Source organism: Blastocystis hominis (assembly GCF_000151665.1).
Source record: "Blastocystis hominis, Singapore isolate B (sub-type 7) whole genome shotgun sequence assembly, scaffold_10".
Taxonomy (NCBI): Eukaryota; class Bigyra; order Opalinata; family Blastocystidae; genus Blastocystis; species Blastocystis hominis.
In genome coordinates, this window is record NW_013171817.1 from 141,293 (window position 1) to 167,122 (window position 25,830).

The 25,830-nt window shown below is 40.5% G+C and overlaps 10 protein-coding genes; 6 read left to right on the plus strand and 4 right to left on the minus strand.

The window, feature by feature from the left end:
* Positions 1–1,577: 1,577 nt before the first annotated feature.
* GSBLH_T00001260001 (uncharacterized protein) lies at positions 1,578–2,121 on the plus strand (the record flags this gene model as incomplete). The annotated part of the gene is made up of 3 exons (XM_013039636.1): positions 1,578–1,675; positions 1,706–1,809; positions 1,844–2,121. 3 exons carry the CDS (start codon positions 1,578–1,580, stop codon positions 2,119–2,121), a joined length of 480 nt encoding a protein of 159 aa, XP_012895090.1.
* An 897-nt stretch (positions 2,122–3,018) lies between these two features.
* Positions 3,019–3,368, plus strand: GSBLH_T00001261001 (uncharacterized protein; the record flags this gene model as incomplete). The annotated part of the gene is made up of 2 exons (XM_013039637.1): positions 3,019–3,192; positions 3,225–3,368. The coding sequence occupies 2 exons, from the start codon at positions 3,019–3,021 to the stop codon at positions 3,366–3,368; spliced, it is 318 nt and encodes a 105-aa protein (XP_012895091.1).
* Positions 3,369–4,113: 745 nt separating this feature from the next.
* On the minus strand, positions 4,114–4,733 carry GSBLH_T00001262001 (uncharacterized protein; the record flags this gene model as incomplete). XM_013039638.1 has 5 exons in its annotated part: positions 4,114–4,236; positions 4,268–4,360; positions 4,393–4,506; positions 4,540–4,614; positions 4,641–4,733. 5 exons carry the CDS (start codon positions 4,731–4,733, stop codon positions 4,162–4,164), a joined length of 450 nt encoding a protein of 149 aa, XP_012895092.1. The 3' UTR covers positions 4,114–4,161.
* A 908-nt stretch (positions 4,734–5,641) lies between these two features.
* On the plus strand, positions 5,642–5,894 carry GSBLH_T00001263001 (uncharacterized protein; the record flags this gene model as incomplete). XM_013039639.1 has 1 exon in its annotated part: positions 5,642–5,894. The coding sequence occupies one exon, from the start codon at positions 5,642–5,644 to the stop codon at positions 5,774–5,776; it is 135 nt and encodes a 44-aa protein (XP_012895093.1). The 3' UTR covers positions 5,777–5,894.
* Positions 5,895–6,618: 724 nt separating this feature from the next.
* Positions 6,619–8,314, minus strand: GSBLH_T00001264001 (uncharacterized protein; the record flags this gene model as incomplete). The annotated part of the gene is made up of 2 exons (XM_013039640.1): positions 6,619–7,865; positions 7,894–8,314. The coding sequence occupies 2 exons, from the start codon at positions 8,312–8,314 to the stop codon at positions 6,619–6,621; spliced, it is 1,668 nt and encodes a 555-aa protein (XP_012895094.1).
* A 43-nt stretch (positions 8,315–8,357) lies between these two features.
* On the minus strand, positions 8,358–8,801 carry GSBLH_T00001265001 (uncharacterized protein; the record flags this gene model as incomplete). Its single annotated transcript, XM_013039641.1, has 2 exons — positions 8,358–8,675; positions 8,706–8,801. The coding sequence occupies 2 exons, from the start codon at positions 8,799–8,801 to the stop codon at positions 8,358–8,360; spliced, it is 414 nt and encodes a 137-aa protein (XP_012895095.1).
* A 389-nt stretch (positions 8,802–9,190) lies between these two features.
* On the plus strand, positions 9,191–9,961 carry GSBLH_T00001266001 (uncharacterized protein; the record flags this gene model as incomplete). The annotated part of the gene is made up of 1 exon (XM_013039642.1): positions 9,191–9,961. The coding sequence occupies one exon, from the start codon at positions 9,191–9,193 to the stop codon at positions 9,959–9,961; it is 771 nt and encodes a 256-aa protein (XP_012895096.1).
* A 280-nt stretch (positions 9,962–10,241) lies between these two features.
* On the plus strand, positions 10,242–10,972 carry GSBLH_T00001267001 (uncharacterized protein; the record flags this gene model as incomplete). Its single annotated transcript, XM_013039643.1, has 5 exons — positions 10,242–10,370; positions 10,401–10,492; positions 10,522–10,729; positions 10,760–10,837; positions 10,868–10,972. 5 exons carry the CDS (start codon positions 10,242–10,244, stop codon positions 10,970–10,972), a joined length of 612 nt encoding a protein of 203 aa, XP_012895097.1.
* Positions 10,973–11,496: 524 nt separating this feature from the next.
* On the minus strand, positions 11,497–12,327 carry GSBLH_T00006235001 (uncharacterized protein; the record flags this gene model as incomplete). Its single annotated transcript, XM_013039644.1, has 4 exons — positions 11,497–11,568; positions 11,599–11,826; positions 11,858–12,117; positions 12,150–12,327. The coding sequence occupies 4 exons, from the start codon at positions 12,325–12,327 to the stop codon at positions 11,497–11,499; spliced, it is 738 nt and encodes a 245-aa protein (XP_012895098.1).
* Positions 12,328–12,407: 80 nt separating this feature from the next.
* Positions 12,408–13,901, plus strand: GSBLH_T00006236001 (uncharacterized protein; the record flags this gene model as incomplete). Its single annotated transcript, XM_013039645.1, has 12 exons — positions 12,408–12,453; positions 12,490–12,588; positions 12,618–12,668; positions 12,698–12,781; positions 12,813–12,922; positions 13,000–13,155; positions 13,186–13,251; positions 13,318–13,361; positions 13,416–13,434; positions 13,500–13,629; positions 13,686–13,811; positions 13,849–13,901. 12 exons carry the CDS (start codon positions 12,408–12,410, stop codon positions 13,899–13,901), a joined length of 984 nt encoding a protein of 327 aa, XP_012895099.1.
* Positions 13,902–25,830: the final 11,929 nt, after the last annotated feature.

Below are 25,830 nucleotides of genomic sequence, written 5' to 3' on the forward strand. Positions count from 1 at the left end.
GTTTAGATAGTTCTATTTCACGAGTCATTACTTTCAATATTCCTCTGGTTCCAGCGAATACCAGTCTTCGAACTCTTCTCTTTGAAATCAAGGAAAACCAGTATATTTTGATTGCTAAGCTTGTTGCTATAGTGTCCAATACTTCCTTATCCGCAAACACAAATATGTGGAGCTAATTACGTCCCAAGCCGTTTTTGAATACATCGTGGACGGTTATGATACGGAGGATACGGTGATGGATAACCTCCGTCGTGTGCGAATTCCCTCCAGACCGCGAACTACGAGCATTCGTGATGCTTTCGAACTCATGATGCGTCGCGTATTTGCATTTCGTTTTGTTCATTTCACAGAACATTCCGCTAATTATGATCGAATGGAATAGTGAGGAGCGAGAGAGGTACTCCAACGTGGAGAAATACGCCTATCCGAACGTGGTCACCTTTTCTCAGATTTGCTCCATGATGAGCCAGCGATTAATCGACGTATTTTTTCGCTTTCTCTCTCTCTCTCACTTCCAGGACAAGCTTCTTCCTCCGCGCATTGAGCGGGAATCGGACGAATCGGACGAAGACGAGTCTCCCAAGTCCACGCCTCTTCGTTTTCAGCATCGCGATGCTCCGAATTCCACGGAGCGGGACCAGCGGGACCAGCGGGACCAGCGGGACCAGCGGGGCCATCGGAACCATCGGGGCCATCGGAACCATCGGAACCATCATAGTCGTCGCGATCATCGACATCGTCGGGATGATTCCGATGATCTCGACGACTCCAATGATCTCGATGACTCGAACGACGGGAACGAAGGCAGCAATGGCGATTATCCAGACGAAGTGGTCGCCATCTCCGAAGAAGGAGACACGCCGTTCGCTGAGGGGGAGCAAAGACGCAGACAGCGGAGATTGACGATGGGCCAAACGCTGGAGCGCGGACTGTACGGATTCTCCCTGCTCTTGAAGCGATGGCTGCGAGTGATCGGACACTTCGCATGTAGGCGTGGGATCGGGCGTTGAGGCTCAGTCGTGAACTTTATCTTCGGACTGGTAACCGGCATCGATCTGATCTGCTGTCTTTTCTACATCATCGATTACCTAGTCTACATCAAGGAGTACTCCTCTCTATCGACGCTCGGTTTCTTATCTCTAGACTGCTGTTTTTGCTCTGCAGCTGCTTCTTGCTGCTCGACTTTGTCATCCGCATGGCGCAGCCCACGCTGCCGCACTTCCTTCTTTTGGTAGCCACGGGATCGTTCTTCCTTACGGATAGCTGCTCGAATTTGCAGTGTACGCTCTCTCGATCGCAGCGTACTTCTTCATGATCCCGCGAAACGATTTGCCACAGCTGGGCCGAGCGCTGATGAAAACGCTGATCATCTTACGGATGGTTTTTGCATCCGAAGTAGCATCGAGAGGCAGAAATGAGGAATAGATCTTCAAACACTCGAAGAACGAAGTGTCGAAAGTGGTTCGGAAATGGTTCAATCGAAACCGAAACCAGAAGAAGGAGGCCAACATCGATCTGAGCGATATCACGAGTAATTCTAAAGAAATGCTGCTTTTCTTCTAGGTCGCATTTATGCCATGTCGTGGCCTGGAACTCTGTGGGAATCGGTGTGGCGGAACAGTCTGGACGATGTGGAAAACTATTTGAATCTGAAGCATCATGGGCACTACTGGGTGTAACAATATTGCTTTCTTTGTGTCCATAGATTGAATCTGTGTTCCGAAGGCGCCTATCGAGGCAACATCACGAAGATCTTTGAAGGTCGAAACACTCGCTATTGGATCGACGACCACAATCCGTGCTCCCTCGGTTCGCCTTCTCTCTTTCTGTTTCTCATTCCTAGCCCAAATTCAAACGATCATCTATCAGAGTGACAAGTGGATGGCGCAGGATCCTTCCAACGTTATGGTCATTCACTGCAAGGGAGGGAAGGGACGCACGGGCATGATCATCGCGTGCCTGTTACTCGAGCAGGGCATCAAGGACTCGCCGGAAGATGCGCTGAGTCTCTTTGCGCGCATGCGAACCAGTCGAGGCGATGCGGACAGTGCTGCCGAGTCCGCGAAGAAGGATTCGATCAAAATCCAGCGGGTTTCCTGTTTGGATTCAGCGCTGCTTTGACTTCTAGCTCCCTCTCAAATCCGCTACGTCTTTTATTATCACTTCCTCCTCGAAAACCAGCTCTCCATGCGCCCTCCCATCCATCTAACAGGCGTCGAGTACTTCGTAATCGCTCAATGTTGCATTCATTCGCAGCCTTCCTGCTCGCTCCGCGATCTGAGTTCGCTGAAGTTCGAGATTTCCATCCAGCGCAAGTTCTTCCCCTACAAGAAGGGAAACGAAATCGACCAGTTCGCCCACGAAACCTTCCAAGAAGAAACCGAAGAGCTCGTCAAGCCCACCGAGATGTTCGTCAACAAGAAGCGTCAGGTCTTGTATCTGGCGTTCACCGAGCCGCTGGTCCTGGACGGCGACATCAAACTGACCATTCAGTGCACCGGAGCCATTACCGACCAAACGCTTTTCATTTGGTTCAACACGGGATTCATTTCGCGGTCCTCCACGCTCTTCATCGAGTCTGAAATCGATTATAGTGGCAAGCCGAATCGTACGCGTCGAGCCAGCACCTCGCAAACGAATCTGTTGGACACACAGCCCGATCCCCCGTCACGTGTCATGTCGTTGAACAACGATTCCGACCGAAAAAGCGTGTCCTATGGCGCGACGAACCCCGTGAAATGCTCGCGAGCCATCTCACAACCGTCCACGCTGCATTTGGATAGTGACACGGAGTACATTCTGCTCGACTTCAACGACGCACATCTCTCGTCGGAAGCCGATCCAGATTCTGCCGTGATCCGCAAGGAGAATCTGACGATCAAAGACGATGACTTTGAATCAGGAGCGGGACTGCGTGCGATCGGTGAGACCCGAAAGAAAATGAAGGGAATCGTATCCGGAGGAACGCATATTTTGCGATCGACCACGGAGATCGTGGGCAAGTCCATCATCTCCCTCATGAACGGAGAGAATCCGCTCATCGATCCGAGAGATCATAACGGAGGATCTAGTTCGACTATCAACTTGATTTCGGGGTCTTCGTCGTCGAATATGAAAACAAGTCAAATCCATACGAATTCGAGTGATGTGGAGAAGGAGAACGATTTTTCAGAGCCTGAAATGTTCTTTGAAGTGCTTAAAAACGCAGATGAATCTGATTCTAGTTAATATTTATTTATATATATATATATATGTGTGTGTGGTCCTGTTGTTTGTTCAGATTGATGTCTTTTTTTCGAGCGATGAGGCGGCCTGTTATCGGACTCGATCTTGACGAGGTAGTGATCACAACGGCAATTGCGATATAGTGTTTGGGGATGTTTAATGCGACCATCCTTCGTTTTTACAATAGTTTGAAGAATACGAACCTCACGATGAAAGATTTCAAAAGCTTTAAGTACTGGGAAGTTTGGGGTGGTACTTGTGAAGAAGTCTAACTCATTTGAATTTTCGATGTAGGCGAGTGAGATAGTCCATGCTTTCTTTAAAAGTCCGATGTTTTTAGATGGAGTGAGAGTTGATGAAAGTGTTGATCGTAGATCCCTGTTGTACCGGGATCACAAGAAGCGCTTAAGACGTTGAAAACAAAATATGATATTTATATTGTGACCTCAAGGCACTTGGTAGGTTTGAAGACTTGTTCCGACTTTAGGATATTGAGGAGCCGACCCGTAAGTGGTTAGCTTCCAATTTTTCTGGTTTGATTGACGGAGTTCTGATTGGCAATTTTTGGAGTGATTCAGGTCATCGCATGTATATAATGTGCTTTCACGATAAGACAAAGGTCAAAGCCCGAAATGTTGCAATCAATCAACGCAGACGTGTTTATCGACGACAATCTGGGTTATGTGTGTCAGGTAGTTCTTGCAACCCGTTCACGAAGTAGTGTAAGGACGTTGTAAAGGTTCCCATTCTATTTGGCGAGTATGGATGGAATCGTCCTTCCTCTGCCGAGCAACTCGAGGGAATCACCACGTGTAAAACGTGGGAGGAAGTCGTGAAGATCCTGATGGACAAATCGTTTGACTCTCGAGTTTGTTCAACAAACAAGCAAAACCATGACAGAGGAATACCTCTACCCATGCCCAAATATACACCCCCTTAAGCCTTCAACGCGTACTTTCTCATGGGGAAAGCGCGCTCCTTCTTCTGCTGGCGGAGGGTCTTCTTGGCAGCCTGATTCTCATTCACAGCCACTCAAACCTACCTGAGCCTTGGTCAAAGCACGGCGCATGGCACGGGTCTTCTTTACACGAAGGTCGGTAGGAAGACGCTTAGCTTTGGCGTACTTCTCTCTCAGCTACAAAATCAAGCGTCACCGGCACGTCTTACACCCTGTCGCTTCTTCTGGCTCAGAACGGTCAGAGCACGAGCAATGTTCTTGCGAACAACACGGATCTGAGCGAGTTTAGCGGGAGCTCCTCCAGTCACTTGAGCAACACGAAGCTACACGCTAAGAGAGGCAAATAAGCAAACTACAGTAGCGAGCTCCTTCTTGTAAGACTCAATGGCGGACAGCAACTCATCTTGATTCTTTTGACGAAGTTCAACGGCCTTCACGCTGGCTATACGATTAGTACCTTAATACCATAGCTGCATACGCATTTCTCAGGTTCAATGGCAATTTCTATAATAGCAAACCAAAATTCACCCCCTGGGTTCATGGGTAGCATTCATTTCTTGTTACTCAATTTTATCCCCATGGTCCATATTTCGATTTGGAAATAGTTCTTTATCGATTGCTTTGCCAATCATTCATTCACCAGGAATGTAGTATTGTGCGTGCAAAGCCATGTTTCTCATGTTTTGGACCTTCACAAAAATGTCAAACTATTTTATCTCTTTCCATGAACTTTACAAAAGCATTCATTTCTGCCGGTCTTGCTTTTTGCATTTCGATCTGCGTAGCTAAGTTGATCGAGATATTTGGTGGTGCGATAGGTAGTGTCATTGGTACTGTACCTTCCATTATCCTGCCTGCATCCTATATCATCATGACCAATTCTGCTTTATCGGAGACCGAGATTTTAGAATCCCTTTTGGGTTGCGCCTATGGTGTGTTTTCTACTGGTTTGCTGTTTATTCCTGCATGGAAATGGGTTCCGGACTCCCTCCCAAAGAAGTGGAAAAAGGGAAAACGCATTGCAGCTAGTACGATCATCACTGTGGCGATCTGGTTGATAGGGACGATTATAGTTATATATCTTGAAGAATGGGTCGAGAAAATAGGTGTTTCTATGTTTGCATACTGTTTGTTTCTGATGGTATTCGCTTTTATATGCACGATCTACCTCTGCTGGACTCTTCCTCCTACTCCAGCAGGAACAAATCGTGTCCAGTGGTATGTTCACTTGGCTCGTGGACTGGCCTCTGCCATTTGTATTTTCGTGAGTGGTGTGCTGAGCCAGACTGGTTTAGGAGTTGCTGCAGGTGCTATGGCCACGTTTCCGGCTGTGATTTGCACAACTATTGTTTCCGTTTCAATTGCTCAAAGTCCTGAAGTGATCACCGGCGCTTTGGGACCATTGATTATGGCTGGATTGTGGTATGGGTGATGGAAAGGTATTCACTGTAGTTCTGGATGGTACGCGATTGTGTGCCCCGTCTTTTTCTGCTGGTGCCATTTCTCTGCAGGTGTATCCCTGATTCTCTCGTGGATCGTTTCGGTACTGTTCTATTCGATCCCTGTCTACTATTTCTTGAAGTGGAGGCGTGATACGACAGCTCGAAATCTTGCTCGTAAGAGTGCTGCGACGGAGGAAGAATGCAAGAAGGTAGAGATGGTAGAGATGGATGTGCCGAAAACTGAAAAAGAAAAAGAAGAAGAAGAAAAAGGAAAGATAGATGGCAACAACGATGGTAATAGCAACAACAACAACGGTAATACTAGTAACAGGAACAACAATGAAAATTACTCTATTATGGAAAATGTGATTGCTCCACCTTCCAATGGTTCAGGGCCTAGTTTTGTGGATAACTCAACGTCTTCGGCTAATGTTATTGTAACACATGCTGGTGAGACGTCCAATGGACTCGATGTTCTTTAGTTAATTACGAACGTAATTAAGACGTGTTTGTTACAGAAAACGAGCGCAAACTACAGTACTATACAATCAGAATTGGCTTGGAACGATTATTTCGAGAAAACCGAATGTAGCAGATCAAGATAGCCTGCACACCTGCTACATACATGGCTCTGAGTTTTGATAATGAGTAGGGAACGGAGATATACACAGCTGCAAGCGTGACAGCTACAGTTCATCGAAATTCCATCTCGTACATAAAATAGCCCCGTCGACAATTCCAGTGATCGCACCAAAAATCAGATACAGAAAGGGGAGGAAGATTAAACGGATATTCCTGTTTAAAATGAAAAAGACAAGCCCCATGAACGTGTAGATCGAGGTGACTGCAACGAAAGTGTACAACAGCAGGTAGTAGAGCAACTCTTGCATGTAAGCTCCACTAGACATTTTTTACCACTGTAGGACAAGATGTAATCCTTCAACGGGTTATCTTCAAATTCAGTATCCATTACAAACAAAAGACTAAATCAAACTACTTTAAAGCACACGTCCGATTCCACACGATGTGGTCCTTCGTTGAATCCTTATCCACCGAGAAATAGCCAAGCCGTTCGAACTGCACATGATCCTCCATTTTCTTATCGAACAACACAGCTTCCAGCATTGCATTCTTCACGATCACCTCACTATTTTTATTGATTTCCTTTCTCCAATCCTTCCCTGCTCCCGGGTTCTTCACCGAAAACAGTCTTTCATACAGCCGCACTTCTCCTTCCCGCGGCTTCGCCCCCAGTTTCTCCCCGGCCAGCCAATGAACGCTCCCCAGCTTTCTCTCCATCTTCTCCACTTCTCTCTGCGCCTCCTCCTTCGATAGGACATTGCACCGCACCTCCTCCACATCCCCGTTCTGCTCGCTACACCGCACTTCCTCGCATCGCACCACGTCCGCGTACTTCAGACTCACCACTTTTCCGGGGGCGAAGCCCAGGAACTTGGGCTCGTCCGCCGTCTTCACGTCGTCGCGATCGACGAACAGCACGCGCTGATAGGGCAGCGAGCGCGAGCCCTTGCTGGGGTCCTTCGGGAACAGCGGGGCCTGCAGCGTGGTGAAGAAACCCGCGTCCTTGTTGAGGAGAACGAGACGCACGGGGCGCAGCACCGCGAAGGCGCGCGGCGCGACGGAGGCCAGACTCTCGCGCGCAAAATGCTCCAGCCGACTCCAATCGATGGTGGTTTGCGTGGCGCGCGTGACCGAGATGTCGGCGCAGAAGTTGTTGATCGCGTCAGGCGTGAAGCCGCGGCGACGCAGCCCCTTGATGGTGGGCATGCGCGGATCGTCCCAGCCGCGAACCACGCCATCGGCCACCAATTCCTTCAGCTTCCGCTTGGACATCACCGTGTTGGTGAGGTTCAAGCGGCCGAACTCCCACACGTAGGCGCGCCAGAGATTCAGCTGGTCGACGAGCCAGTAGTAGGACTCGCGCCGAGTCTCGAACTCGAGCGTGCAGAGCGAGTAGTCGATGTGCTCCAGCGAGTCGACGAGGCAGTGCTGGAAGTCGTAGGACGGGTAGATGCACCACTTATCGCCCACGTGGGGGTGCGGAACGTGCTTGATTCGGTACGCGACGGGGTCCCACATGCAGGGGTTCGGGCTCCGCATGTCGATCTTCATTCGCAGCGTCGCTTCGCCCTCCGCGAACTTGCCCTTGCGCATGTCCTCGAAGAGTCGCAGATTCTCCTCCACCGATCGGTTGCGCCACGGACTCTCCGGGTTCAGATCTGCATGCCATCGCTTCCCCGTTTCTACCTTTCCGTCCGCCTTCGCGCGAGCACTCCTGCGCGATCTCGCGCGATCGCTTGATCTCCTCGGGGGTCTGGTGGTCGACGTAGGCCTTTCCCATCTTGATCAGCTGCACGGCGTACTCGTAAAGCTTATCGAAATAATCCGAGCCGAACGTGACTTGCGAGGGCGTCCATCCCAGCCACTTCACGTCCTCCATGATGTTGTCGATGAACTCCAGTTTCTCCGTTTCCGGGTTCGTGTCGTCGAACCGCAGAATCGTCTCGCCCGGCTTCCCCACGCGCTCGAACGCGCCCTTGAAGTTCAGATACATGCTCTTCGCGTGGCCGATGTGCAGATAGCCGTTCGGCTCCGGAGGGAAGCGACACCGAATCTTGCCGCCCGTGATCTTCTGGTGCTCCGCGATGAGCTCCGCGCTGTTCTTCATGGTAGGGAGATATCGACTAGAGCGGAACCCGGTTTCTCTGTGCTTACGCGGCTACAAATCCATCGGGTGTTTCATCGCGCGATTTGTTTCGTCGCTTCGCGTTGTGTTCGTCCAGCAGCGAGCGAGAGCCCAGCAAAGCTTCGATTTGATGGTCAAATTCCTCCTTGACCTTCTTCCCGTCCGCCCATTTCATTCTCCCCTGGCGAACAGCGAAGAGAAGGCTTGGAATAGGGTACGAATAACGTTGGCTGATTAACTCGCTGCGCTTGGAATCAATCACAGCAGAAACTGCTCGGCGGATTTCTTCTTCGGAAATAGTAATGCCAATACCACACGTTTCTTCAAACAGTTTTTGATCCACCTATCTTTCAGCGGAGGAAATGAGCGAAACGTGCGTCCCCGTTGGCAGCTTCTTGAGATACGAGACTGCTTCACTGATTTGAAGGTTGGACTTGATTTTGCCCTCCACAACAAAACGCAGGAGCATAGGACGATATTCTTTGGAAGATTCTGGAAGAGTTGTTGCTACATTGTATCTGGGAGTCAGGATAACGCAAAAGCAATGACATGAGATTTCCGATAACACGATCACAGCCAGATTCGACTCCAGCTTCTTTAATTGCAGATTCTACACGCTCTGGGAGTGAGATAGAGAGAAAAAAACAAACGGGCAACCTTATTGGACTTGACGAGAGTCGAGATCACTTTAGCATCGAGTCCAATATTCCTGAATGTTTTTGCCAAAGCTTCCATCTCGTAGATCAGAAAAATAGGAAGATGGCTCTATTTCTGCACTTCCACAATTCTGGAATGACTTGGTGATATGGAATTAACACGAAACGGATGTTCGTGTTGCTCACAGACTTTCATTGAAAGATGAGCGTGATGAAAGCTTCTCATAAAAGGACGCTAGATGCACTTCTAAAGAAGGAGTGCAACAAAGTCTGCTGCGATTGCGGAGCAAAAGGTAGGAATCAAGGCAAGGACTCATCATACAACATAGCACCTAGATGGGCTTCTGCAACGCTGGGCTGTTTTATTTGCATTCGATGTTCAGGAGTACATCGCAACCTAGGAGTTCACATTTCATTTGTCCGATCTGTCTCTCTTGACAGCTGGAAAGACGAGCATATTCGAAACATGCAGCAATGGGGAAATCAAAGAGTGAATGCTTACTATGAAGCAAAGCTGCCTCAAAACTATCCTCATCCGAACGAGCACACTCCAGTGAATGAAATGGAAAAGTTCATTCGCGAAAAATATGTAGAAAAGCGATGGGTGGCAGACAAAGAGGATGAATCCGCCTCGAATCTGTTGAAGCATGAAGAGAGTTCAAAGAAGAAAGTGGATAGAGGAACAACAGCTGGAGAGGTTGACTTTCTGAGTCAGTTTCCTCTGCCCAAGCAACCTTCTGTAAACAATGTCTTTGATTCCCTCGAAGATTTCGCCTTTACTCTCCAATCAGCTGGGAATGCCAAGCACTTGCCCACTCCTAATTCGCATCGCTCCACAGCGGATACAACTGCTTGGATAATGAGCTTATATTCTCAGCCTCAGCACTCTTCTCAACCGGTAAGGTATGAGCGGGATGAACTCATGCCGCAACGATCTTCCCATTCGATCGAGTGTCTAATATCGCAGCAATAACGACGAAATGTGAACTCTAAAATAACAAAATCTTCTGGCAACCTCCTGAAAAATACAATTCGTATTACTATTGTTTGTTGTTATATTTGTTTTGCGAAAAATGTCCTGTAAGAAAATCGCATTATTTGATATTGATGGAACAATAACAGAACATAGAGATGTGAGATATGAAGGAGAAAATCGATTTTAGACAATCAGCACTGAAATGAAGAGTTTTCTGCATTCTCTTCATGAAAAGATAGACATAGGTTTTGTAGGGGGTGCTTCCCATGAAGTACATATGCTCCAGCTGACTCCTGAAGGTGACTTTGATTTTTCCTGTTTCTTTTTAGTTGCCGAGGAAGCAGAATTTCTATTTTCTCAAAATGGAGGAGAGACGTACAAGCATAATGTTCTATCTCAAAAAACCGTAGAATTCTTACCCTTGCCCCATATATAGCTTCTCACTTCACTGTATTCCGACAAAGAGTTGAACTCTTTCATTAGTTATGTACTATTCTATCTAAGTCAACTTGACATCCCAGTGAAACGGTAGGATCTTATGTCTATGTTCATTGCAGTGGAACCTTTGTAGAATTCCGATCAAGCCTTATCAATATTTGTCCTGTAGGCAGAAATGCTTCTTGCGAGGAACGGCTTGCCTTTTCAGAATATGATCGTGAACATCATGTTCGGGAAAAGATGATAAATGATCTTCAACAGCGCTTCAGCCAACTTCATTTTACCTATCTGATTGGTGGCTTAACATCGTTCGATGTGGTTCCTGAAGTTCGGGTATTCACAGTGCTTGACACGTAGGGAATGGATAAAACCTTTTGTTTACAGTACTTGACCGATTATGATACCATTTACTTCTTTGGGGATAAAACAAATAAGGTATGCTTCTATACACACAACTAAGCATAGGGTGGAAATGATTATGAGATCTATGTGGATCCGCGAACGATAGGGTATTCTGTTACATGTCCTAAGGACACGAAAGCGATTTGCGAGAAGCTTTTCTTGCATTAGTTCAAAGTCACTTTTTGATCACGCTTTTTTGTTTTCCTAATGAATTCCTCGATTTCATAATCGATATTAAATGGTGGAAGATATCGGTCTCGCATTCTCTATGGAGAAAGGCAAAATCAACATTACTTTGCGCAAAGAGAGTTTTACATAGAGTCTCTCAACATTGGGAGGAAATTCGACGTTTTGCTGCTTCAGAAGTTCCAACTGCTCAAGAAATATCACCTCTTCACTGGAACTCAGCAGATTCACAGCGTGGGACATTTCCAAAACAGAAAATGCAAATCGAGCGTTGGTGTGTCCAACAAAAACGTATAGCAAAACTATTTGTGGGAATGATGATGATGATGGCGATGATGACTGCGGCGATGACGGTGCTGGTGAGACTCTTCACTATTCTCTTCTTCCTTCTTTCCATCGTCTCCGTCACTCACCAAGGTATACAATTCCTTCTTGTTCAAATCCGTGTAACACTCCCATTCCGCGTGTCCCTGCAATCCGCACTGCAAATCATTTCCAGCAGCCAATCAAACGCGCGAGCACGTGATTTTCCGAATCGAGCTCGACTGGATATATTGATTATCTGCGAAATAACCTTCCTAGGGATGAAGCTTTGTTGATGAACACACATCATGATTGTTGCTCGGATTCAAATCTTTTCCGGTCTGCTGATTGCATTCCTTCATGGAGAGCGACATTCTATCAAAGAAGCCACAGCCCATCACCAACTTCACTTTGTTTTCCGACTCAAAAACGCGTAGTACCTTCACCCATACTTCCTGTCCCTCGCGGGGAGCAGGATGGTCAGGAATATAGTTGCTTGTGTAGATTAGACCATCGAAGGCATATTCAGGTATCTATTCGATTAGCGTATGTAGGCTGTTTTACTCTAGCAAAAGAACCGAACGCGAGATTGCTTTTAATAACTGCCTTGTGAATGTTGTTGATCTCTGGAATCCTCATCTTCTTCAGAAGTGAATCTTTTTCACGAGGATTTGCTCTACTCGATTGATAACCAGATTCGTTGAGATCAATGGCAAAACCATCCATGTCATCTCCAAAACCAACGTCATCCATATCACTATCTTGTCTTCGAGTCTTAGACATGTCTCTTTTCTCGTTTCGTTCGTCCTGACTTGAGTCGCTGTCTAAAAGAATGTTTCTTCCAAATTTATCGTACCTAATGTAATAAATTTATAAAGAGAGTCAACATACGCATCTCGATTCAGAGGATTTCGGTGAGAATGTGAAGAACGAGATCGGCTATGTTTTGAATGAGAGTCCCTTGCTTCTCGAGATCTAGAGCGCGAACGGCTGGAGCTGGAGCTCTCGGAGTAATGACGACCTCGGTAACCCATTACAATTATGAAGGAAATACGAATAATCGAAATGGTTGTAAGGAAATCTTTACAGAAGGAAATTGGAGAGATGGAGGGAAATGACGATTATTCACAAAAATGGATCAATCTTCTATGATCGAAGAGGTTGGTGTTTGTGTGGTATGAATAGTCAGTTTTTAGCAAAGGTGGATGAGTTGAATTTGCACATCTCCAAGAGTCAGAGGATTCTAGAAGAAAAGGAGCAACTACTCGAAAAAGAGAAGGAACGACTCGAGAAAGGTAGTCAATTTAGTGAGTTATTAGACTAGCTCAGGAAGTCTTGGAACGGAATCAGCTGCAACTCAGTTCAATTGAATACAGTAGGAATGCCGATGCTGATAATGAATAGTGAACTGCGAAATCGAACACCATACAAAGCAATGTAAACATGAGCTAAGAGAACTCTCCGCTGAATACGTCAAACGCCAGACAAGTAGTGCAGCAATGGAATCCTTCGAAACTAGGGCTTCGACACCTACAGCAACGAAAACACGAGCTCGATCAGAAACAAACTCTCTACAAAACGTTATTACAGAACGAGCAAGATGCTTGGTCCCAATACTTAGAGAAACGTGTACGATCTGAAGCAGAAGAATCAACGGAGTGGTTTGCAATTCAAGTTCGTTTGCAAGCATACGAAACAATGAGTAGAACCACACCATTGCACAACTCGAAGACGAGTTAGAACGGATCACCAAGCAGAATCAAGAGCGAGATGAAGAGCTCGACCTATTGCTGCTTGAGAAGAACGAGCAACAGGAAGAGTTTGATCGATTACAGACGCAGTGGAAAACTCAGCGACAAACAGTTAGAATAGTGTTGTGTGGAGATGTGTAGGCGATGACAGTAAACAGAAGGCTGTTTCAAATCACGAGTAAAAACATGCCAACGAAGTGGGATCCAGTAGGGGAATTTAAGACGGCTGCTCAGCTTATGCAAGAAAAGGAATAAATAAAGGTAATCTGCTAGATACAGGTTGGTCGTGTGTTTGTTTGTAACTTGAATGTGTGTGTGTAAGAAACAGCGTTACGCTACGAAAAGCGGTCCAGAAGTAAATGGTTTGCTAGGTACAACAAAAAAAGAACAGTACATACTGTTTTGTTCATCACATGAAGGTTTTACTCTGCTTGTTGGCTTTAGTTGCTGTACAGGCACTTCAATTGAAATACAGTGCAAATGATAAAAAAGAAGAGGGTAATGTGGAAATGTCCCCTTTCAGAAAACAAGACTATGGAAGCATTAGTAAGGGCGGTTTTGATGATCATAACACTATAGATTGCGGTACATTTATCTCTGAGTGTTGGGATTGTAAAAGAGTGACTTATCTTTAAAATTAGACCATAAAGTGGTACTCACATTGTATGGCAATATTGAAGAACTGCCTACGAATCTTTTGCTGTATCACTATGTGTATTTACAGGAAACTTGTGGCGAAATGATAGATATGGTCGTTACATTTGATGGTAGAGTGTTGGTTTCAATTGGGTTATTAATCTGTAGAAAGGGGGAGCTCCAAGGCAATAAGACACGTAATTTGTGGTGCATTTAGTTAAATGAAAGACATTACAGGCGACATAGAATACTTCGGGGTCACAATTCGATTTATGAATGCTGAGTATTACTCGAAGTGGCAGTGTAGTTCTCCATTGCAGACTTACGTTGATTATCAGATTGGGTACCTCCTTATCGCTCTTCTTGAGTTTTTTATTATAGTGATATTCAGTGTTTTAATGAAACGGGGGGTGATGCAATGGCTTCCTATCGCAACGTTATCGGCTCTGTGGAAACGATCGATTTGACCTTCACCGGTGAGACATGATTTGGTGTGTCATGTAGAGGACTATTTAATGCACTCGACACACAAGTTTGATCGTATTACGTATCACGGATGTATTGAAAGGCATGACTTGCGTCCGATGTATGTGTTGTTGTTTATACTGCTGGGCGTTCTGGCGATTATTTGCATCGTGTATATTGCACGGTTTTCGAAGAAGAAGCTTCAGGCTGCGAAAGAAAGAACAGAGAGAGATACATTGCTGTATGCATAATCGATTGTTTGTGTAAAACATTTGGTTTGATTATGTGTTTTTACCGTATTAATAATCAACACACAGTTGGTTCATACTGATTAAAGCAGTACGATTCAAAATGCTTCAGGAAAAGTTCTGCTATTTGTTATTAAACATAAACAATGAGTAAGTGAGTGAGTGACCAGTTATGTATTGACGTTTATTATGCGAATCTCTTTCTGCCTTTTTAACTTTTTTCGACCAAAGTCTCCCCTCAGACCCCATCTTCCATTCCTCGCCGTTGCTGACCCTGGACAACTTGTATTTTCGACCCTTCATTAGAAATAAGGTGCAAAAGGTTAACCTTAGCTTATGTTGCTTACCCGAAACATCGACGACGTGTATAACACGATATTATTTGACCGATGGCTAAGTGAATACTTGTTAGTTTGTCTTTGCTTATCAGCCAATCGGTAATGTTCCAATACTAGTGTATGTACAATATCGTCACAAATCTATCTCTTGATGTCCATGTACGTCATGAGTGTCTCATTTTGATACTTGGTGTTGATATCGAATTTTTAATAGTTGATGCGTTTTAAACTGTCCTCGATGATTACATCTCCCTTCATCTTGGCCTCAACTACACGCTTGTACAAATCAATGTTCTTCACGCTCATTCTCTCACCATCGATTACTAAATTCCGTGGAATACTTTTTGTCGCATTGTGTACTACATTTTTCTCATCCACTAGACAATTCATCTTGGGTCTCAAACCAACAAATTCCGTGATGCGATGTCCGTTATGCTCGCCCTTGAAGATGGGTCCCCGGCAGTTTCTTGTTGGAGTTGAAAAACGAGGACGACGAAGGGAACTTGCTCTTTTCCACTTCCCGTTCGTAGTAGTTCACGAGTTGTTCATAGAAGATGTTCGTGTTATCAAGTTCCCAGAAATGGAATGACTTGTACATGTCACACATCTTGTGAACGATAATACCCTTGCCATTCAATTACACGACGAGTGAATCCGTGTCTTGTCCTAGTAACTCAACGTTATCGAATGTCGTCTTGAGGACATTGTAGTAGAAATCGTAGATGATGTGTTTGTACATGTCGAGAATAGCGAACCCGATGAAGAACGGTTGTACCATTTTCCTCACCTCTGTATTCAGTTTGATACCGATCAGATTCTCGGAGTACATGGTGGTCCCCGGCGGTTCTATCATATCCATGCTTCTGAATAATGGCCTCGTGGTCATTCCATGTGGTGGCGAACTTCACTTTCATTCGTTTCAATCCAGTCGCCACATATTTGCCAAATGTCGAGTTTACCAACAGCTTGTAGAGGATCTTCTCCACAATGGTGTTGGATTTGGCTCGTTTCTCACTCAGCATGTTCACATACTCGAATATGAATGGAGCTTGTCTGAAGGGTGTGTATGACAAAACCCTATGAACCAAATCAACCAAAGTAAATTGAATCAATGTCGTACATATTCAGCAGCAATGGAAACAATTACACGTTCAAGAAGCTCGATAACATGCTCATCAACATGCCAGAGAACGATGGCAAATATGTCATCGTGCATGAGACAGTGGATGGCGTTCCTCAATATTCATGGACGATACCTTCTGGGTGTTTTGTGAAAGTCAATAATGCCACACTGTTTGAACATACACCCACATCCACTCAACCATTCAATAATCAATGCCAATTCCAATTATCTTCTGCTTTATATCTGATAATCACATCGATTCCATGTTACAATGAGAATTATGCCCTATTCAAACATTATGATTCCATCGAATCGGTTGTGGGTAAGGGATATAAGGTGAGTGTTTCAATGGATGGTGTGTGATTGCTCGATGTGCCATTCATCGATATGCTCAACAATCTTGTGACCCTTTCCCATACCAAACTGATAAATGGAATAAAATGGACAAGTGAGAGTCATACGATCTCTGCATTCACGAATATCCCTTCTCTTGTATGTCTGGGAGATGTGAAGAGCATCACGATCGTTTTCGAACATCTGAGCGAGGTTGTTGCTTCTTCTTCTTCTGGGTGCTCGTCATGGGTCGATGTGATCTTGCTGCCTCTCTCAATGCATTGGCTTCCTTACCACTCTTGGATCGAGTGATGGGTGGTGTTGGTTGTGGTTTGCATTTGCTTGCCAGCAGTTCCCAATCATAACACTTCTGTGTGCTATCGCTTTCCACATTCTTCACTTCGTACATCAATGGCATGATGTGATCGTCAATGTCAACAACTTCAACCAAGTCCTGAGACCATTTGTTCGTCAATGATCGCTTTTCCAGAATGCGAGGTCTTCGTGTCACTCCAACATAATCACCCACCTTGAATTGAGGTGTTGTGTTCTTTTGCTGTCATGTTGGATGGTTCTGTTTTCTCCGTGTACAAGATATCGTTGTTGCTGTTAAGCCAAATGTCATTGGGTGTATATCCGATGTCTCTGTTCTTCCTTGCATTATGTCTACGAACTGCACCATCGATCAAATCGAACCATACACCTTTCCATTGATTGATTGAATGGAAGGAAGGAACCATGATGTGTTCCTTGATATCTCGAATTGCTCTTTCGGCTAGTACTGCCTTATTCGCTGAATCCATGTGATACATGGTGATGTCATACTTGTTCAAGATGTTGGTACGAAAGATGGCATTGGTGAATTCGGTACCTCGATCCGAGCAACTATGCTTTGGTGATTCACCATATGTTTGAATGATATCCTTCATCGCATGCGTGACTTCTGTAGCACTCTTGCTCTTCAGTTTCCGAGTCATCAGGTATTTCGAATATTCATCAATACATACAAGGACATATTTGTATCCACGATTCTTGGAGAATCCGGTACTCTTTTGTGATCCCAACACTTTCTGTATCGATTTGTCTTGTTTGGAAGAGAAATCGATGAGATCGATGAAGTATATGTTTCCCTTGAATCCATTGATGATCACTCGAGTAGCACCTCTTCGTTTTGCTGGTTTCCATAGTTCCTTGATCTCATTCATGCTCCCCACACACCTCGATAAATGAATCACTTTATTCAAGGAATGAATGAGTTGTATCAAAGGAAGAATCACAAACTGGTTATAGACTCGAAATGCATTTTCTCCACTATACACTACTTCAAATAGAGCATCACTCACATTCAACATTGCAATGATCGTTTCGATATCATATGTACCTCGTGGAATCGATAGAGTATGGAGACTGGATCCAAATACACTCATAACTTGTATCCATTGTGGAAATTGAGAATGTAGTATTAATCATGGTGTTCAGAATGGCAATGATTTCACTCAGTGTATAATAACCAGGCGAGATTGTTACCTCTTCACCATTGGTGTTTGTCACCACATTGATTGAGTCCACAATATTGAACATGACTTGGTTGGGTTTGAATAGAACAATCATGGAAGTGATAAATGGATTTCTGAACTTGTAAAGATTAATCCATTCGAATGAACCATTGATAGGTGAATCTTGTATGAGAATGGAATAATGCATGTTCTCTCTTTATCAAAAACACTTATGACTTGCACAGACAACAATAGATGGATTTGTGATGACAATGTACACATATTGGCTTTCGGTCATTACAAATAAGCAAACAAACATGTAAATACGAGAGAAATAACAATAATTCACCTTAGCTAGGTACGTCTATTGCTTTCTTGCATCCAAGTATAACTGATACAACAAACACAACAATAGAAACGAGCACTAGGTTGATAGTAGAAAGGAATTGGCATAAGAAAGCACGAAACCTGGTTCCTGACCGATGATTGTCGACCAGACAGCCTAGGAACGATAGTCGAGGACTCAGAATCGGTTGGTGGATTACAACGATGGACAAAGGATCGCAATTGTGGTCATGGAGCAAAATAGCATATACAGAAAACTGCCACCAGGTTTCACGCAAATAGTGCCATTTTCTTACTACTATTGTTCCATATTAATGAGGTTTAAGATGGCTACAAGTTGATAAATCATATTATTATTGATCGAAAGAGCTGTTTGTTATTGTGAAAATAGGATCATTTTTGTTATGTGACATGTATCAAATATGGATGAACTCATCAATAGAAATAGGAAGGATGAATCAGTCATCTACCACAAGTATTGTTGTATTTCCTTTGATATATGACTAATCTGTATACTAAAGTCTCGAGATACTTTGAATCAATACTTGGACAATGAATATTTGGAATAGAATAACAACAAATGTGTATTGTTTCATTTTGGTGCATATTGTGTGATATGAATCGTATCAAAGCCCATAATGAATTCACATTCTAAATGTGACAACTAATAATGTTGCTAGTTCGTGTTATAAGCTGAGAGAAGGAATGAGCAGTATTAACAAACAAGAGTCTTCACAATAGTTATTCTCAATAGGATTGATTGTGAATAGTTGATGTTTTGTCATCATCATCATAATCATTGTTCTGTATGGGAAAATAGAATAATGTGTATTTGTGATTGACTGTATATTTTGGCTTATTAGTATACTCCATGGAATAGAATACTGTGAAAATAAGATAGGTAAGTGTGGAATAATCAGAAATGGTCAATATGAATGAAAACAACAACAATACTAGAATGTAATAGAATAGTAGAAAATAACATATGTATGAAGTAGCAATGGAAATGAAGTCATTTTCACAAATTATGACGAACAATAGCTGAAATGGTGATATTTCACAGGAATCTGTTTTAGTACATCCTGAAACGAATTACATAGATCATGCATAGTTTTGCTTCAAAACAAACAAAATCCAGACAAACACGATTCTGTCATTTCATTGGTTTAACACAATGTTCGATTCTGTTAAATCCATTTTCATAAAATAACTAATTCTGAGTAACAGGAACAATACTGTTGATACTTAGTACTGGAATAACCAATCCATGAATGAATGATTGGAGTTTGTAGTAAATTCCGTTATTGTTAGTTGGAATGCACAATGATTGGTATATAGTGGTTGGAACTGAATGATTCCTAGATATTATGGCAGATTGTATGCTATATGTGAATAGAATAGTACTGGAATGATTTGTGTAATTGGTCACAATCTATTGAATGAATATGAGTTGGATGTACAAAGATTGCATAGCATGGAAATGGTTTGTATCATGAATGGATGAAAGAAAGAAGAAAAGAAAAGAAAAGAATAGAAGAAATAGTATTCATTGCTTAAGATCTTAATCCATTCAATGATATGTATTAGTTATTTATTATTGATGTAATACGTGATAATGATAATGAAGAGTGAATGAGAGAGAATCGAAATGAATGGGAATGTGATTGGTTGTGATATTGGAGTTGGATTCGATACGATTTCAGCAATTCAACACCGAAATGGAAACAAATGAATGAATGAATGAATGAATGAGTAATCCTACAAACATCGATTTGAATTGAGTGCATACTGTGATTATGTATATTTTGTATTATAAGAATGAATGATGGATTGTTGACAAGGAAATATCGTTAAATCTGTATAAAGTGGACCAATAATGTGAATTGCAATGGGATATTTGAATGATTATACGATCAAATGAATGAATGAATGAATGATATCTTATCTAAGAATTGATTGACAATCTCAAGACACTACTCACAACCAATGATCTGTAAATCAGTAACAAGGATGTCATTCATTCATTCATTCATTCATTCATTCAATCTATTCTAATCTATTCTATATTCATTCATATAATCATATTTGATTCACTTTGGTTTGGATGGCTGATTGAATGATTGAATCAACCAACAAATCATTGAATCAATGAACGAATGAACGAAAGATTCTTTCTATGTGGAGTGATTCACAAAACAACAAAGACCTTTATCACAACCAATGAACTGTAATTCTGCATCAATAATGTCATCGATTCAAACAATCATTCATTCAATCAATCATTTGTTCATGCTTTTAGAACTGTTTAACGCATGATTGATTGATTGATTGATTGAATCGATGCCTATTCTGTATACTCTTTCATAATATGAATCTATCAAACAACAAAGCAAATAACACCAATAATAACGACAATGAATTCGTTAAAATGACACAGCAACAATAATAACAGTAATAGAAATCAATGAGAATAATAATAAGATTATGTGTTCAAAAGCAATGTCTAGAACAGAAATGAAATGAAATGAAATGAAATGAAATGAAATGAAGTAATGAGCAGCAACAACATAATAGAAACGAACAATAACATGAGTAATAATCCAAATGGATGAATTATGAACTCAATGCAGTGTCCGATATCGAATCAATACCAAATTGATGTAGAACAAACAATTTGTATGTGAATAACAAGCAATAATGAGAATAATAACAGTAAAAGGAAGAAGAAGAATAAGAATATCTGAGAACAATCCATAGCTATTGATGATACATAATAACAGTAATCATAATAGAAAGAGATATTGAAACAATCATATGTGTAGTTGAATAGAGAAATAAGGAAAGAACCAAATCCATGATAATAATAGTCATATTATTGGAAATATGAGTATTATTATCATGATGGATCAATCAATCAATCAATCAATAATACTTACTGATCGATTCTGAATAATAGATCAATTAGATTGTTATGTGGAATGATCGAAATGAAGAACAAACTCGATATGTGAAAACAAACAAATACCAAGAATGCATATCAATTTCAAACAATCCACATAATTGAATGAATCTATGTGAATCGATTCAGATTTCAATATAAATGAAGAGAAGATCATTTGATTGTCGGTTTGCATGGAAAGATTGATTGTTGTCACGAAACATCAATCCGATTGATTTGAAATGATTTCGTATTGTAGGTTCTGATTATTGATTAATTCATTTGATAGATCGTTTGGTCCATTGCTTACTACAACTACTATTATTGTTGTTGTTGTGGATGTTGCTGCTGCTATTGCTACTTCTCTCTTTCTCCCCTACCATTCATTCATTGATTCCAGACCATCAAAATCGATAACAATATTCCTTGTCAACAAAAGAAGAAATGGAATCAATGAAAGCAATGAATCAAGTGTTTCCTTTATGACAATCAATGATCCATTAATCTATGAATGAATGAATGAATGAGTGAATGATGAAGGAAAACAGAATGAATGAATGAATAATAAGGAACAATATGTGTATCATATGATATCGGATACTGGAAGGTAGGGGAGAAAGATGGGATGATGATGATTCAACTTCATTGACACTTCGAAGTAATAATGAATTGATTGGTTATGATTTGCTTTGGATTTTCCAAGTCTAACATCACTAACTTCTGTATAATGGAGTTTCTGTTGTCCTCGTTTTGGTGACATTGGAAAGTGGATCTAAATATTGAATAGAGATGGTAAATCGATATTCCAAATCTGTTTCAAAATGTCAATCTACTTGTATCATTGGGGTATGTTCAATCGAAATCGATTCGAGTATTGTTAATAAATAGAATGGAATTGATTTCAAATGATTTTCATAGATTTCAATTCCATTTGGTAAGTTTAAGCTTATCTTATCTTGTTAGGTGATTTGATTTGATTCATTGTGTTTCATTCGATTCCGCTTGATCATTTGATTTGATTTGATTTGATTCGTTTAATAGGAACACATTTCGATTGATTATGATTGGAACAATTCTATCTGGTTCATTTTACAATGATCTGTGGAATTTGTATTGTTGTTTCAAACTGATGGCACATGATTGATTCGATGATTGGTTAAAATGGATATATAATAATAATAATAATAATGATGATGATGATGAACAGAAAACAAACAGAAATAAGCAAAACAAAACATGGAACAATCCAAACAAATAATCACATATTTCCTTATGAGAATTGAATCAATAAGAATCGACACAATCCAATTTGTCTGGTGGATAGTGAATAATAAAAGGATGAATGTTAGAATATAAAAAAAGGGAATAATAAAGAAAAAGAAAATACTAAAAAGAAAAACTAAAAACAAATTAGAATCATATAATACAAAAGAATACAAAACAAAACAAAAGGAAGAGGAATAAAATGCCCAAATATAAGAAAATAAGAAACAAAGAAAACAAAAGAATAGCAAAACAAACAAGAATAAACTACAAATCAAAATAGAAAATGAAATAATAAAATGAACTACAATCAATTCCAAAAGTTGAAAAACAACAACAACAACAAAAACAAAAACAAATGAAAAATGGAATAATCAAAAATAGATAAGCAACATCAAAACAAAAACAAAACAAAAGAAAACAAAAGAATAATGAATCATTGGGTATTATCCAAATTAATACTATCTCAACAAACAAATATGGATTGTGTCGATTCCTATTGATTCAATTCGATTAAGTGCAATGAATCTTGTCAAAACGATTCGATTGAAGTCGTTCGATCAAGATTCATTCGAAATATGTGATTTGTGGATTCATCGGTGTACAATCACAAACAGCATATTGAAAATACAATCAAACAATGGATTCCAAGAAAGGCCATTATCGAAATACTCATATTCAAACCACAACACAAATGGTTCTCACAATATGCCTCACTATTGTATTGTGATTATCAAATGCTGATTCCATATTGACTTGTTCGAATGGGATCTAATGATTTGAATGATATCAATAATAATAATGATGATAATAATGATAATAATGATCAGAAAGAAAGAAAGAAAGAAAGAAGAGTATTGTTATGCAATATAGTACAATGATAGATTCCAGCTAATACAATGATCGAACATAACGATTTCATGAATCTCGATCGATTCAATTGCAAAACAACCATTGAGACTACAATGTGTTTGAGTGATTGTTCCATTTGGATTCGATCGAATCAATTGTATAATTCTATCAGTCGATTGGATCGCTATCAATGAATCATTCGATCGATTCTATATCATTGATAATCGAACAAATACAAATACAAAAACAAATACTATTACTACTACTACTAATAATAATAATAATCACGAGGATTGATGGTTGAATACTCATCATCAATCTGATTCTGATTCTGATTGATCGATCCTATCCAATCATTCTATTCATGATCAACAATACCAAAATGATCTAATGGTATTCAATATGTTGAAATAGACCGATGAATAATGTGGATGATGATACAATCATAATAATAATAATGATGATGATGATGAATGGAGATCGAAAACTAACCAAATACACATCATAAATTCAATCATTCAATCAATGGATTGAAGAGCCTTTCTATTCTTATCAGTATTATTGAGTGTGAATGATGAATTGATTCTTTACGATATTCAACATTCATTTGCATTTTGAATCAGCTATCTTTCATCCATTGATTGAATGAGTGATTGAATGAGTGAGTGAATGGTTTGTGTGATATTGAAGAATACGACATTCCATCCAAATATCGAATTGTGAAACCACGATTGATATTACTACTAACTACAACTATCAAGTATCAAACACATCCGATTTGATTCCATTATTATCAAATTGATAAATCCATGTTTTGTGACTCATTGATAAATAAACAAACAAACAAACAAAGATATGATAGTTGGATTGATTGAATGGTGAATCCAATATGATTTCTAATGCTATTCAATCGGATTCTATTCTATTCTATTCTATTCTATGTATACAGTGATCGATTCCTATTCAATATATCAAAATCAATATCCTAATTCAATATCAATCATTCTATTGTATTGTATTGTATTGCATTGTATTATCTACCGATTTAACAATGGATTCACAAATGTGAATAATCATCCAATATCAATCGATTCCAACCATTCCATTGTGTCACTATCAAATCCAATCTTATTATTCATGATTATCACGATTATTATTATGATTATTCGAAGCAAGCAGTTTCCTATCAATATTGAACAAATCCTAATTTAAACCTATTCAAATCATCATTTGTATATTATTATTATTATTAGTATTGGTAGATTGGATTCATCATTTGTGAATGTTCAATGTGTGATCATTGGGTCATTGGTAATAATAATGATAATGATCGAAAACAATGATTGATTGATTGATTGATTGAAACAACAATCATAATTCAGTATCATTGTTAAAATGGTAAAGAAGAACATCATAATAATCAGGTAGGATTGATATTTTGATAATTATAGAATCATGAATTGTGATCAAGAATCGGTTTGAAACAAACAATCAATCAATCAATCAATCAATGGAAATGTTCCTAAACAATGACGAATCACTGAACAAATCAAATCAAATCAAAATTATAGATTTAATACTTGATTTTGACAAGATCAACGAGAATGGAAGAAACATCTATGAAACAAGTCAAATCAATCAAACTATACTCGAAATTGATTTCGATCGAACCCATCGGAATGAACCAGGTAGATCGACATTTCGAAGATTTGGAATATCTAAATACTATCAATATTCAATATTCAGAAATACTTTCCAATGTCACTGCACGAGGATATTCGAAACTACAATCTACCGAAGTTATTGATGTTAGTTTTGGAAGATCTACAAAACAAATCATAACCAATCAATTCATTATTACTTCGCATTATCAATGAACATGAATCATCCCCTCTTCCAACAAGTGCTTCCTGACCGAGATGAATGGATTGTAATGATGAAAGATCTATATCAATCATTTCATTCGAATTCATTCAATACTTTCAATTATTGTTGATAAGGAACACTCGAATGCAACATCACCTAATGTAATGGATTGTAGATTTGGAAGATCTATGCATCATTCAAATATTCAATATCATATCAATACCTCGAATCACAAATGAACTAAACAAGAAATTGTATGATTTACTTCCAATTATACCAATTTGAATGGATTGTAATTGTGGACAATTCTTCAATTCAAAGTCGCCAGCAAAATCACTGAAACTGAATTGACCAATTTGAATGGATTCCAATGATTCACAATTCAATATGTGGAATGATTTCGATTTATCAATTCCCCAACCATTCTTTTCCTGAGTAAACGAATTGTTTCCGATTTTGATAGTTTTCAATCGATTCAATCCATCGATTTGGAATGTTTGTACTGATCCAAAACAATAATCGCCAATTTCGATTGATTCCAAATTATACAACAATGAAACATCCCAATCAATCAATACACAATTGTCACTCAGTTTCAAATGTTTCATTCCGATATTCAGTGGTTTGCTTCCATCTCTTTCATATTTCTCAGAATTACTTTCAATTCCATTATACCATTCACATTCATTCACTAATGTACCATGTCGATCATACACTTTTCCAATTCCAAATCGATTATCATCACACCAATATCCTTCATATTCAATCAAACCATTATCATGATAACTCGTTCCATATCCAAATCGTTTCCAATTGATCATTATGCCCTTGTACACCAAGAATCCATCATCATCATACATTTCACCATATCCAAATGGAATTC